Source organism: Coturnix japonica, chromosome 8, assembly GCF_054131305.1.
Source record: "Coturnix japonica strain WE chromosome 8, WE-NBRP24, whole genome shotgun sequence".
Taxonomy (NCBI): Eukaryota; Metazoa; Chordata; class Aves; order Galliformes; family Phasianidae; genus Coturnix; species Coturnix japonica.
The window spans coordinates 28,556,692-28,571,980 of NC_140670.1; the positions used below are offsets into that span (position 1 = coordinate 28,556,692).

Here is a 15,289-nt window from a genome sequence, read left to right on the forward strand (position 1 = left end):
GTGAATTTGTTCATTTAAGTGTCCTCAGTCCTCCCCTAAATTTGAAACAAACTTGCTTCAGAAGCATTATCAGCTTCTTTTCCTCACTCATGACATCTGGGACAATTTGTATTTTATTTTTAAAGCTCTCTAGAACATTTGTATCCTGATTCTTAACTGAGACACAATTTAAGTACAACAAAATGGAACCTGAATATCTTTCGTAGATCGGATACTGAGAAACAATGGGCTTTAAATAACAGCTGGATTTTACTCCATGTAAAACAGATCCTATCCAAGTTCAGTCTTCAGGTTTCCTTACACTGTTGAGCAAATTAATATTTAAGTGCTAAACTGGCAGTCTCCATTCTAAGAGACTGTTTATAAGACCAGTCAGAATACAAAAAAAAGAACAAGAAATTAAGGTAGCCTATCAGTATAAATTTAAAAGCACAAAACATTCCTCAGTGCTTCAATAACAAGCTTTCTACCTCAATATCAATATCTTTAAATGCTTTGGCTCCCAGTTCAGTCTTCTTAATCTGCTCCAGGCGCTCACGAACAGTCTTCTTTTTGATTTGTTCATGTTCCTGCAGGATACGTTCCTTTTCTCTTTCCTTTGCCTCCTGGCGCAGCCTCTCTTCCTCAGCCTTACGGACTTTCTGGAGCTCTGCTTCACGCTGCTCCAGTTCTTCTTTTTCACGCTGAATGTTCAGGCTTTCAAGGCGCTCTTTTCTTTCTTCTATAGTTTGGCGGCGTGCAAGAATACGCTGATGTTCCTTCCTCGAATTCTTTAAGAAGGCAGTGACTGCTAGCTGATGCTGTTCTTCCTTCTCTTGCTGGATGTAAATGAAGAATAAGACAATGATGTATGTAGCATCTCTTCAAAAAGGCAGAAAGCATAGCAAATGCTTCTCAAAGAAATCTCAGAACTAGTTTTACTCCCCTAATTTGCCAGACGGATGGAAATACAACTGTAATGCTAAATCTAATCACACTATCTACATGGCATACAAGGCAGTGTCAATTCAATAGAACCGTGTGCAAATGGAGCTGAAAGATGCTTATATCAAACAATATTCTGCAGCACATCCAAAAATACTGCACACAGACACTAGTAATAATTAGGAGTCTATACCCGGGACTTATTTAGGGAACCAATCTTGTTTCTCTCTACATACATTAGCAAGGACAGCGCCACATGTACTGTATTTCAGCAAAGCTCCCTTGTTTTTCACATTGAGGGCTTTTTATAAACATTCAAGCACAAGAGATTAAGTACCAAAATTGACACAAAGTGCTGTCTTAGGAGATTAGGAAAAAAAAATTTGAATCAAATCATTTTGATTAAATTATAAGCAGCACTCAACTGCATGTAGACTGTTCTTCAAGCATCCTCCTGGCCACCTCCCATAAACTCTCCTCCAGAGTATTTATATGGCTCTTTGTAGAGATGCACACTCTACACATGAAGAGGTACGGCTGTGCCAGCTGAGGGAGCTGCCCATTTTAATCACTCCAGGAAGCAGCCAAGGACTGAGGCCTAATGACACACAGCAAGCACTCAGTCATGCTGCTCATGAAATGTGAGCTAGCTCTGAGGTATTTTTAGCTATCTGCCACTTTCAGAGCATTAAACAAAAACATTCGAACATCCACACTTTGTTGCACTTAAAAACAGACTGGGTGCCAGAAATGCAACAATGAAAAACTTGAGGTTTTGTAATAAAGTTGAAAATAAATTGTATCTTTCTAAACACTTAAAAGAGGGAGAGGATTTTATGTGGATAGCAAAGAAAAAAAGAAGGATATTAATTTGTTCCACAGCTTCTCTAATCCCAAAGGTCAATATTAAAAGTTTACACACATAATTGCTAGTATTTATGTCTTATTCAGACAATTATACTAACATCAAGTAGAAGACTACCTGTCATTTCCATCAGGAAATGTACAAAGAAAGCCTATTTTTTCCTTTAAACCAACAACTTATCTGAATAAATCCTTTCCTATGGGAAAACTTACATGGAAATAAGCACTATTAAATAGTTACTGTATGTCCAAGCTAACACAAGTAAGCTAGTTTTAAGTATCATGGTACAGTCCTACTTTGTGCAGCTATTTTAGGAATGTAACTTATTTCCAATTTGGATAAAGCATTTAGCATGAACACCTCACCCTCAGTCTTTCTTCTCAATATGGAAAAGCTCTACACATTGTCTTCAAAAATCTTTCTTCTTTGAACACACAGCACACAAAAAAAATTACCACTTTTAAAAGAAGTGAAGTTTTAAACTTGCCACAATCAAAGCATGCTGGAAATCCCACAGTGTGATTTACACCTTGCTCCTACAGGGCTCTGGAGAACCTGAAATGTGAGCTCATCAGTGAGTCTGACCTTGAAGCCAGCAGTCCCAGAGAGAGACAAAGACAAGTCAGTTCTTCAGTTGTGGGATCTTTTGTTCGTGCTTTTAGATTCCACTAGGAAGCCACATTGCAGGTTCTTCACAACACTTTTGCCAGAAAGAATAAAGAAAGCAGGCTCTCGCATTTTCAAAAATGCATGCAAAATTTTAAACAAGTCTTAGCTCTGTGGACTCATTTATGGCTAAATTACTATATGGTATATACTAAACTTGATATACACAAAATCAGTCATTTAAACGCAGGCCTTTTGCATACACCTTGACATTATTTTTGTTATAATGGCTAGCTGGGTGCTTTTAGGAATAATCTGTTCTTCTTCACAAGCACAAATACACTTGAATAAGAAAAATAAGTCTGAAAAAGAAAAAAAAGACATCTAACTTCAGAAAGCATTAATTAAAATATAAGCTGCTACAAAATACAAAGTTTCTACTTAAAGTACAGGAATATAAATGGAGCTCATTATCACTGACAAGCTGTATCAGAGAGCATTGCAACACTGAAAAACGGAGCAAGACATATCTGAAGATGCACCAAAATACACAATAATACACCAAAGCACCAGCTCAGTCTCCTCGGATCTCTGCAGTGCCACATTAACCATCAAATAGCTCAGCAACTTCTTGGTGTGATATTCAAGTACAATATCACAAACTCAAATGAATTCATTTTGCCAAACCAAAAGCTGCAGAGCTATTAGAACAGGTTAGAATGTAACAGACGGATACTCTGTCATTAACAGCTGTCTTATCATTACCATTCATTTGTGTATACCAGCACCTCAATACACTGTTTCTGAGGAAAAGGGACAAGAGCACTCCTAGTATGATACTGAAAGCAGCTCACTGGAAAGAGAAGTTTATCAGACAAGCAAGAAGTAACACAGGGTTGCGTGAGTGCAATCACGTTAGGATTTGTCAAATGTAGGATTACTTACCAGTAAGTGAGGGGGCTTAATGACTGCAAGAGCCTTGGCCAGAGCTGAGGACATAGCAGTCAACTGATTTCTAATTTGCTCGGAAGGCATGCTTTGTAGCTGAGGGCCCAGAGGAGCATCTTCTCTGGTACTATAGTTCAAATCTGAGCCAAAACTCAGTGTCCGGGTAGTATGGTCAAGGCGAACCTTTGCAAAACAAAAAAAGGGCGGAGAGGATTGTATTATTAATTGCTCTTAAATGATTTCTGTGTTGCTGTGTTCAAGGCCAACGCAAGTCAACAAGAGCTCTAAGTAAGAATTAAAAAGAAGAGAAAGAGCACTGGATAGAATTTTGCTTTATTTCCATGTTCTATTTAAAAACAGTCACTGTAAGATGCTGATCTTTCAAAGATTTTCTCTTTCTTCACTGTGGTAAAACAGGAAATAAGAATCTCTTGAAACAAGACAGTTTCAATTCATCTGTCTGCTGATGTGCTGTTATATGGAATGAATTTGCTTAAGATAAAACCCAAATGGACTACCTGAACAAGAAACTACTGGCATCTCTTTACCAATTTAAAACATTTAATTGCAGGTTGTCATCCATTCAATATAGACAACCTGACCAACAGGGCAATCTTCAAGTAGAACTGTCAGTTTTTAATGTTGCCACTTGCATTTTCATTCCAGTTTATCTCCATCTAACAGAACCAACTACCTTCCTTGTGTTCAATGCCCACCAGCTTCTTTTCACCCAATGTAATACCCACAAATTCATACATCATTTCACAGTGTCTTCTGACAGCACTTACTTGTAAGTCACAATGTCTGGCTGCATCTACAATGCTCCGTTCCAGCTGGAAAGCATCAACAAAAGGAACCAGTGTAGCCAGGCGAGAAAATTCAATGCTTTGATAAATCTGGGCCACCTTTACATGAAAACAAACATTAGGTATTTTTCCTCATTAAAAAGAGATAGAAATAAAAGCAGCTAACCTCTTAAATCATCAATAAATTAAAGTATGCATATTAATATGATTGCAAACTCTTTCAGGATTTTATTTCTGTACAGAATCCAAATGTAAGCTAAGAATAAATGTCATTATTAAATGGCTTTTTTGTATGAAGGAGACTGGCAGCAATAACTACATACAGCTAAGCTGCTAATTAGCCTTCAGATATTTCTTTAGCACATCAGAAATAACACTGCTCATCACTTGCAAGGAAAGCAGGTCAATGAAATGTGCGTTTTATAAAACATTTATGAAAAAAGAAAAACAACCCAAAATCCAAATGTTATCCCATAAGATTTTAAGACACAATGAATTACCTTAAATAAAACTTCACAGACTCCTCACAAAGAAAATCCAGGCAAAAATTGCACCACTGTATTCAACCACCATTAAGTACAACTAATCTGGCAGTACCTAAATGATTTACAAACTTGCAGATATGAGTTACAAACTGGAAAAAGTATTCCAATATCATAATGGTCTTCTAGTTAATAGAAAAAAAATTACTTCAGCATAACTTCCAGGTTGGTGCTCTTCCAAAGCATTTTCTAACATGCATCCACTAACAAACACACGTTCTCCTTATTCATACCTGCTGCAAAAGGCGAAGAATGGTATTGTTCTGCAGGTGAGGAACATACAGCTGCAGTTCAGGTTCCTTTTCAGCTTGGTCTTTCACCCAGTTCAGAACCTATCAAAATTCTGAAGTTACTTTACCTGCATCAACCCTTAAATCTTCAACATTAAAGTACTAAGCATGACCCTGAAATACTTTTGTTTGACATCTCATGAAAGAATAGCACTTCTGTCCAGATACTTTGTTTTACTGAGGTCAGTCTTCTGGTCAGAACATTTTTATGATAGCTAACAGTTTCTGTATGAAGGTGACTGACAGCACTGGTAACATTAACCACACTGCTAATTTACCTTCAAGTTCTTTTTAGCACTTCAAATATCTTTGTTCCCACTATTAAAGAAAAAGATTGTGATGTGCTTCTTTCACTGCAGAATTTGCATCAACACAGTTAAAGAGATCTCACACAATTCTATGTTCCAGCACATGACATTTTAATAGTAAAAACAGATTATGGTATTTTTTTCCACCTCCCATGGTCCACCTGCAGGCAGGCATGCATTTTCTCATTCCTTCATTTTTAAACCAAGTTAAACTCAGCATCATTTCCATCCACAAGACCTTCCAAAACATTCCCAAAAGAGCATCTTTACAGAGCACCCTACAGATGTGTATGCACTTTTTCCAGTATCTGGAAGAAAATACAAAACCTACCTTGCTGACACGGCTACATAACTTGAGTGGGTGAAAGTCAACTTCAAGCCAATTGTAGAGTTCCTTTACTTCTGGAACAACATACTGTACTACGTTGAACCGCACCTACAATGAACAATAACCAAAATATCTCAACATAAATACAATATTAACAAATAATAATGCTCTAAGCATTTTACACTCCCAGAGTGTGAACCTGAAATGTTAACACTATGCCATCAGTAACACAACTAATCATAAAAATGTTTTAATTTTGAAACTGTCATCCCTTAACTAAGTGCAGCACTTCTGGGATGAAAACAGATCAAAAAGAGGACTTGAGAGATTAAGAGCTCCTTATACAAGCACAATGACATACCATATCATTAATTAGACTACCACGTGTAGGAGGGGCCTGCAGACCCAACAGAGTTGCCAGACGTCGCTGTTTTTCAACAATGATGCCATCCATATCCAGGAGGCGAGCAATATCAGTTCTCTCAGGAGTAATAGGAATTGAGAGTGTGGCCAAAAGGACTCGAGTAGACATCCTGTTGACAAAGCACAACCACAAGGGATGAACTGACAGATAACACTATTTCATTTTGATATACACGCCAATCCAAAAATAGGGACGAGTAGTATTCCCAATGTCAAACTATAAAAAATACCAGTAATGACAGAAAAGACAACAGCTGTGCTAGTAAGGATACAGCATGCAATGCTCTTCAGTAATCAGAGGAAAGACTCTGATAACACCTTTTCATTGTGTGTACATGTGGGTATATACATATATACACACACATACAGAGAATAAATAAACAATCTGAAAATAGCAGAAAGCAGCACATTTTCTATCTTATTTTACTCTGAATCCATAGAAGTAATTCTGATTGCCATGACTTTTAACATTTATATACCTTTTGATGTTAAATACAAGTAACACTAAATATTTTAATTTGACCTCAGTACCCAGATATGCAGGAATATAAGAATCCATACAGTATTTATTACCACTGTCTATATAGGTCTGTAAATGAGCTTCAGAGTCTTATGCAGCCAGTCATTCCACATGCCTCAAAACCCCGGCCAGATATTATATTATCAGCAAAGAATTAATTATTGTTTGGCCATTCACACTTGCATATACCAAGGAGAAGTTCATGCTGGCAGTAAGGAAATCTTCTGAAGTAAAGTATCACCACAAAGAACATAAAATGAAAGCAAAGATCAGATACTTCTCAGTTTAGATTCCCAGTCAGTAACAAAGAAGGAAGTATAAATAAGGTGATCCTGATGTTCGCATTACTTACTTTACTGTAGCTTTGTACAATATCCTTTCTCTAGGCTTCCTTTGGGTCAACAGATAGAACTGACCACTTTAAGCAAAGCGGCTCATGGCAATGCTTGCCAACTCCTTCTTTTGGGGTACAATTTAGTTTATTTTTGAACATCTGAAGCTAAAAATAGAATGTAAGATCACATTAAATATCTCTCCCCACCTCTGCATCTCCTCTTGTGTGAGATTCTTTCGCATTTCTCTCGACAAGTGATAAAGTCGGTGAAGTGTAGATGCATGAAAAAGAGCATTTCCTGATTTCCAGAAGACAGTGGAAACTTTGTGATAGTAATTTGCCATCAGCTGTGGTTTGGGTGGTTTCTTAGACAGCGCAAAAAGCCCGTGAATATCCTCCACTGCTTTGAAAGCTTCCTGAAAAAGAAATACAATACTTTTAGAAGTTTTTCCCAACCTCCAACACCCCCCCCCCCCCCACACACACACAAAGACAAGGGAAGAAATAAACAATCACTGATGGCTATAAGACTACAGTATATTTAACCCCACTGGCATCAATGATCTCCAAATTTGACAGTCAGATGTAATTAAATATTTTTTCTCAGTAAAGAAATTATTTGGACATCCTACAAATCCACTAACTCTATCTGCTAGAATCTGGTAAATAAAGGCCATTTAATTTTGAGTTATTTATTTATTCCAATTTTTAATCTACAAATCAAGGGAAAAAACTGAACAATGCTCCTGTTTTCACCATTCTATCAATTTGATTATTTACTCTTTTTACCTTTTTTCATAAGAATCATGTTTGTCATTAAAATAGGTAGAGCTTTCCTAAAATTAAGAAATCTATATAAAGATATATATACAAACACATACTCCTGGAAATACCTTATGTATAGTTACTTCCATACCTAAAAGGAATCAGCATAAAAGAGCAGTCTCCAAATTCAGAGATATAACAGCTCCAACTCTTTAAGAAATTTAACATTACAAAGATTCCAAATGCAAAGCACCGCTTTGAATGACAGGCCTTGAAAGTGCCCTCACTGGCCAGATATTAACAGACTTCAGTCAGGAAGCTCTGAGGCCCCAGCCACATTTACCAACCACTTCCCAGTGATGTAGCTCACAAGAATGCAACACGTAAGAGATGAAGACGTCAGTCTACTTCTCACTTTCACAACTCTAAGCAACTCCAACCATTTCACCAGCATTAACTACTGCCAGTGTAAGCTTGGTTTGAAATGCTATGCAAAAACAGGCAATTCCAGGACCATCAGATAAAGCATTCAGTACACATGTGGAAAGACAGAAGACTACAGTGTGATTACAGGAAACTGGCTGCATACCTGCCACAGCTCCATGCTAATAGCACTGTCAAGCTGCACAAGCCTGGTCTCCAGGTGCATTGACTGGCTGTCAGGATTGTTGAGGTTGATTGCTGTGCTTTGGTTATGATGACGCTGGATCTGCCCCAAATGCATTCTCAGGTTATCGCAGAGTTTACGGAACTCTGCCTTGCGCGTGTACTGCAGGCAGAATTTAAAAGCTGCACAAATGAAGAACAGAAATAAGAATGTCAGCTGATGGTGATTTAGTTGTGGTCCTAAATGGGTTCCAAATACATACAGTGATGCATTTAAAGAATCTTCATTTACAGTCCACAGACATATCGAACACGATATAATCTCTGTGCCACACATAATGAATAACAGCCAATGCAGAGCACTGCAAGTTTGACCTCAAAAAAAAATAAGATGCTTCTGCATAATCAAGCTCAAAGTGCAAGAGGAATAATTCTAATCTCTCTAGAACATTGTAATTTAAGGAGAGATTCTAGTTTTTATTTTGAACCAAGTGCAAATAAACTCTGTGAATGGCATGAATTAAAGCTCTGCCTCTGTAAAACATAGGAAAAAATTCAAGGCATCTGAAATGGTAAAGTTAAATGAAGCTTTCAAAAAGCTGGAGATAACAGGAAAAATTGTCTCTGATCCTCCAGTTCTTGTCAAAACTGAGCCTGAATGCACAGCTAAAAACCCAGTAGCCTCTTTCTTAAAGCATAAGAGTCCCAATTTACATATAGAATGTTTTGCACTCATTTTTCACTTTCTAAGAAAATAAGACTAACACAAAATTATCCACTCTTGGAAATTATTCTTTCTTGCAGAATAACATCCTGAAGTATCAGACTAAACTGCTTCTTATCATGTTCTGGACAGCATTTTACTAGGTTACTTCTGCATGAAAACTGATAGCATATCATATTTTTACAATAGCCTTACATGTAGTATCTTACATTAATGGAAGACATTCATCATTCTGGATAAAAAAAAAGTGAAGATGTAACTAATCTTTTAAGTTAGAAAAAGACACAGCACCAGTAATACTCAGTATGTCCAAATAAATTTTTCCTTGCGTATTCTTATACAAGCAAAGATTAGTGTCCAGAAACATCCACATTTAACAAGCTCTATAATTTTAAGAGGAGCATATGCATATGTAAGCTCAAGAAGGCAACGTTTTCAACTCTGATGCAAAAGGAAGAGAGGAATAACCTCTCATTTTCTAGTTTTACACCATGTACCACAGGAGTGCTCAGTCTCGTTAGTTTCCACTTCCCCAACCTACCTTGCTGTGCGATATCATGGTACAGGCGTTCCACTCTAGAATTATTACGGAGAAGATCCAAACACTGCCTATAGGATTCCCACAGAAATTTAACCCATGGTGTCAAAAGCAGGCGGTCAGTACGATCCTGTGTGTCTTCTCCACTTACAGCACTCAGAAGAACACTACAATTGTGGGGCAAGGGGAATGGAAGAGAGGATAATAAAAGGAAAAAGACAAAAGGTTTTATTCCTCACAGTTCCCACATATTTTTTATCAAGATCTATGATCAGACAATAAGAATCCAAACAGCTACTTGCCACTGACCATTAACTGCTGCTTAATTACAAACTAGTCTCTCAGACTCCTCCTTTAAAGGACAGAATACCCTTTCTTGATGTTCTGTTTTGTATTTTGAGAGACACATACAAGCTCCATGAGTAAAAGACTTCTGGAGGTGGCATCCTTCACACAAGTAAGCAAAAGGAAACTAATTCCAGGATTTTCACCTCCCCTGCTTTATGAGGCAGCACTGCACTTGTCCTTCTGTCAGCCTCAAATATCACGGGCTGCTCAGATACTTTTCCGCTTGCTGAGACGTTCTTTTTAGCAAGCAGCAATGCTGCCAGAGAGAGCTTACTTGTTGTTGACATATGACACAGAAGAAATGTGTGCCTTACAATTTCTATTTTCTCCAGAGAAGACTGCTATCATGTCACCTACAGAAACAAACAAGTTCAAAATATCCTTTCTCTACCTATTATCTGTAGCCTCAATTCAGTTCACTTTTCACCATTTTCAATTTTGTCAGCAAACTGGATGTCAGTAAAGCATACCTTTCCAACCCAGACACGCTGTGCTTTTACTCAGAATTTACCTACCAACACACTGTCAAAGATACTCACAGAAGTATCTCATTGCACATAAGTGCACCTTGTTATTCGAAGTACCCTGTCATTTCCCACTGTTCAATCAGCAGAACACCTTACTGCTCTTCAGCTCTATGTCTTCTCCTTTAGCTATTCCCTTCTTTCTATCTCCAGCGACCAGATATTTCTATGGCTCACCCTCAGAATCATCCATCAGCTCATAAAATTGAAATTACAAATACAATCTTTTCCTTTATATCTTTCATATCCATGGTAATTTACAGTTGTGTCACCAGACATCTTCTATGTAATCCATCAATATAGCACCCATTATGTATCATTTTAAGTACAACATCCAGTCTGCATTTCCTTTACAGGTACTTCTGACTTGGAATCATGGTGAGTTGTCTTCTTTAGTCCCCCTGTCAGCTTCCATTTTTACTCTTTACTTCATTCCTAACAAGCATGAAAGTAAGGACACTTTCCTATGAAGGCTTATACTGTAAAGGCAGGCCTCCTACCTTTCTGGAGTTTGAATATTATCTAAGTCTTCTATGTCCAATACCATCTGCTGGGATTCTTCCTTAGCTGCTTCTGTTTTTTCTTCAGCTAACTTTAAATAGGCCCGAACAACATCCTCTAAAGATTTGATGTTCACCTGTATCAAAGGCAGAACATGAAGATGTTTCTCCCAGAGACAGGCAGCAAATATCTAAAAAGTAAATGCTACAAAAGCAGAAACATCTAAAACAGAGGTGAATTCTAATTCAAGACTGATATCACTTTTAGATCACAACAGCTGACAGATGCTATGCAAATAATAGATTCAGAAGCCATACCTGCTGGCAAATATTCTTGTACTGGTACAACCCTTCTTTTGCCAGATGACTCTTGCGGAGATCCACACAGAGTTCCAGGTACTTCAGCATAATCGGCTCGTGGATTTTCTGCCATGTTCGGTGTTTCTTACTTTTCATAACATCATAGAGAACATCGAGGGCAGGCTGCTTTTTGCCAACCTCAAGGAATTCTGAAAGGAAAATGTAATTAGTAGAAGAATTGCAAGCCTGAAGATGTATGTTTTTATGAATTGGTACTGTAAGCTTTTAGAATTTAATCAGCTCTAATCAAATTCCATTGATGGTCTGATTTATGCTGCCATACCAAAAACATTGGCAGATGTAACTGTGGTGGCAGCTCTACACCTAGCAAACAAAGACCTCGCTATTAGCATACATATTTCAAGATAGCAGAGGAGTCTCTCCATTCATCAAGGCATGGCCAGGCACTTCATAAGCGTAGTACAAAGCCTAACAGCATCATTCAACAAGATGCAAACTGTTCAATGAATCTGACTTAAATAAAAAAAAACAACAACCAAAAACCCCTCTCCTCAAACCAAAGAATTAAAGAAGTTACTCTGAAAAGTTGCCTTTCTCTTTAAAGAAGTGTGGATGCCCCATTTCCAGAGGTGCCCAAGGCCAGACTGGATGGGGTACTGGGCAGCCTGAGCAGGTTGGAGGTGCCCCTGCACACAGCAAGGGGTTGGCAATGGGTGGGCTTTGAGATCACTTCCAAACCAAGTCAGCCTGTGATTTTATGATACATCCACATGTCCTTCTCAGTACAAAATAAAGCAAACCACCCACAAGCAAATACTGAAGCGGAACAGCCACCTACCAACATAAGCACAGGCCCTACACTTAAAGGCATTCTTAGCCACAGAAAAGCAAGACAAAAGAATGCTGAGGTTGGGAAGCAAATGGGATTAAAGAGAGAATGGGGGGGAGAAAAGTGGAAGGGGGAAAAATGGCAAAGGAAATAATGCTGAGTACAACTAAAAGGAAAGGTTTATTCTAATGGAAGGAGGATGGAATTAGCACTTTCCATTAAAGTATTTTGGAAATGACTGCACTGCTAAAGAAATAACGACAGAATGAATAAAAATAGGAACCTGCTCAAGGTACCTCAGCAAACAGACATGAGATTCAGAGTGGAAGGAGCATTTGGGGCAATCCTCATCATACCTCACACACACACACACACACACACACACACACACACACACACAAGAAATTGACTATTGTAACCAGTGTCCCAAGGTCTAGAATGTCAGAACTGAAATAAAATATGAGTAAAAATTGTATTTCAAAAACAGCGGTGACATTTTAATCTAAGGACCACAATGCCATGCACTTGGGGCCCAGCTTATGTAAATAACAGGTTTCCATACTATGGCCAAGGTCCTCTAGAGGAAAAAGATAGGGTCTGCTCTTAAAGACAAATAAGGTTAAAATGTGACAGTGACTTAAACTCACTGAGGGAATTCCAGAAAAGCCACCCTCCCTCCTATAATTTATAGTGCTATTCTACCTCAGTGCTGCTTTTAGGCACTTACTGCTCAGCTTCATTATTTTCTATTTATGAAAATGAACCTGAAAGGCAAGTTTAATCTTGCAGCAGCACCCGGCCATCTCAAGCACCACAGCTCTCAGTGGTGGATAACTAACTGGACAAAGCACAAAGTGAATTTGTATTGTTTTGAGACTTTTAATTAACCCTGGCCAAGCAGAGTTCTTGCCAAAGCATCAAATAATTAAGGCTAATTTAACATACGCTGTAGTAAAAGCACAAACAAAGGGAAGCAGAAAAGTCAAATGCAGACCATGCCTCTGTGTCTTATGGCAGAAATAGTAAGTTATGGAAACAATTATGACAGACCAGATGTAAAAGCACCAGCCCAGGATAGCAGTGGGACTGGTATTATTTCTGGTTTTTACATTATAGCACTAAAAATGCTAAAAGGTATCTAAAACAGCAACTGAAGCTCAAAGCAGACAGGAACCACCTTTACAACTACATCAATGTCAGCCCAAAACCCGGCATTAAGCTGAGGTTTCCAACTGAAATAAGTCAATTATTCAAGAAGCTGAAAAGACGACCTTCATTATCCAGCACCTCCAGCAGAGCGCAGGCTCAACACAACCAATAACACAACTCCAAGCTGAGTTACATCTCTGACTACACTGCACCAGATATTAACAGCCAAGGGATGGCTTTGATCTCCTTTGTAACAAAAGAGCCTTTCCTCCACATCCATGTATCTGTAACCTCTCAAGCACTTCCTACTTATACGTACAGTGAGGTCATGGGGAAGCCGAGGCATAAAGCACATGGTCACTTCAGCTTTATGGATAAAATAATAAAACTGGAAATGGTACCGAGTGTTCCAATTTGAAACATCAGTTCAACATAGAACTGTTTCTCGTGATTGAAAAATATACCTTATATGACTTCTCTCCCTTTATTTTACTTGGACGTAGTTACAAAAGACTTGTTGTGCTTCCCCTTCAGACTACAAAGGCTCAGGATTGTCAGTGTTTGTCTACAAAACACTTCCTTCGTTTCCAGTCCTTATACCCCATTCCTTCAATTCATTAGGACTCTGGAGGCTTACAGCAATACGAGAGATATGAATATAACACTGCCCTTCAATAGCAGGAAAGCAGAAAGAAATGGTCAGCTGATCTAAGAACTTCATCTGCCCCTGGATTCTGAATGAAAGTCAGCGTGCTAGCATACATCTTTCCCAGTAAGAAAACCGCTAAAATTCAGCTCTGCCTTAGGAAACAGTGGATCTGATATTCTTCTTGTATACTTTACATTTATCAAAATCATTATAGAATGAATTTCAGATTAGAAATCTCAAGGAGATTCAGTATTTATTCCACATTCCTTGGATCTCAAGATATAAAGTCACTGAATCACATGCAATCCAGACCACCCCCCCTCCATTCAGCTGTCATTTCCAGACCCGTACATCAGCTGTAATTTCTGGATGTCTGAGTGCGCAATGAATGGTACAAATCATCTTGCTAGGTGCTTAAAATAGGACGCTATTAACAAAAGTGCCAAAGCCATATATTTAGCCTGAAAGAAGCCAGCTGATGCCCAGCCCGGCTTCTGATTCCCCAGCAGAGGATGATGCCGGGGCTGTGTGCTGTGCACAGAGCGGAGCCGCAGCCCGACCCGTCGCCTCCCGCAGGCCCCACCGCAACGCCGCCCTCCTCCGCGCGGGGCCTGCCCTGCGCCTCCACCCGCGGGGGCCCCGCCGGCGCCTGTAGGCGGAGCCGGGCCCTCTCCTCTCCTCTCTCCGCCCGGCGCCATGCGGCTGCAGGCCGGGCCCAGCTCCTCGCGGCCCAGCGGCGCCTCAACGCTCCCGGGCGGCCTCTGCTCGGCGCCGGGCGGTGCAGGCCGAGGCCTCGCACCGGCGGAGGGCCCGAGGTCTGAGGCCTGGAGTGAGCGGCGGCGCGTTCAGGGCCGCGAGGGCGAAGCCGCGGTGGATGTGGGCGGCGGCCCGCACTGACCGTTCGCCCGCTTCAGGGCGTTCTCGGGCCGCTGGAAGTACACCGGCATGATGGCGGCGGCCTCGGCTCTCCTCGCAGGGCGGCGGCGGCGGCGGCAGCACGCTCCGAGCTCAGGCGGCAGCCGCGAGGCCGGAAAGGGAGGGACACAACGGAGAGCAGTGACGTCGCAGGAAGAGGATGTCAATGAGGGAGGGTGGGGACTGAGGGGATGGGGGTGAGGGGCGGAGATGGAATGGAGAGTAATGGGATGGAGAGCAATGGGATGAGTGCTGTCACAGAATGACAGAATGACCCGGGTTGGAAGGGACCTCAAGGATCATGTAGTTCCAACCCCCCTGCATAGCAGGGCCACCAAACATACACATTTACTAGATCAGGTTGCCCAGGGCCCCGTCCAACCTGGTCTTAAACACCTCCATGGATGGGGAGGACTGTCGGCTGTGAGCAGATGTCTCCTCTGTGTTCTGAGCTACATCCAGCCACGAGTGTAGAAAACTCGTGTTAAACTCATGTTACACGTCTCCAAAGTTCCCCGTAGCCCTGC

The 15,289-nt window shown here is 40.1% G+C and overlaps 1 protein-coding gene and 2 non-coding genes across 3 annotated transcripts in view; all 3 read right to left on the minus strand.

The window, feature by feature from the left end:
• The window catches only part of EIF3A (eukaryotic translation initiation factor 3 subunit A), a 26,503-nt gene extending 11,611 nt beyond the window's left edge, over positions 1-14,892 (minus strand). Inside the window, exons 1-12 of the mRNA XM_015867410.3 lie at positions 14,746-14,892; positions 11,218-11,408; positions 10,900-11,036; positions 9,531-9,694; positions 8,249-8,448; positions 7,102-7,310; positions 5,979-6,150; positions 5,621-5,725; positions 4,925-5,023; positions 4,132-4,248; positions 3,341-3,526; positions 471-818 (exon numbers count right to left, since the gene is read on the minus strand). Of these exons, the coding sequence (XP_015722896.1) occupies positions 471-818; positions 3,341-3,526; positions 4,132-4,248; positions 4,925-5,023; positions 5,621-5,725; positions 5,979-6,150; positions 7,102-7,310; positions 8,249-8,448; positions 9,531-9,694; positions 10,900-11,036; positions 11,218-11,408; positions 14,746-14,794 (1,977 nt within the window). The 5' untranslated portion in view covers positions 14,795-14,892. The remainder of the gene's footprint in view (positions 1-470; positions 819-3,340; positions 3,527-4,131; positions 4,249-4,924; positions 5,024-5,620; positions 5,726-5,978; positions 6,151-7,101; positions 7,311-8,248; positions 8,449-9,530; positions 9,695-10,899; positions 11,037-11,217; positions 11,409-14,745) is intronic.
• LOC116653642 (small nucleolar RNA SNORA19) lies at positions 4,436-4,568 on the minus strand. Its single transcript, XR_004307844.1, has one exon. It is a non-coding gene; the product is annotated as a small nucleolar RNA SNORA19 (small nucleolar RNA).
• LOC116653643 (small nucleolar RNA SNORA19) lies at positions 5,205-5,328 on the minus strand. Its single transcript, XR_004307845.2, has one exon. It is a non-coding gene; the product is annotated as a small nucleolar RNA SNORA19 (small nucleolar RNA).
• Positions 14,893-15,289: the final 397 nt, after the last annotated feature.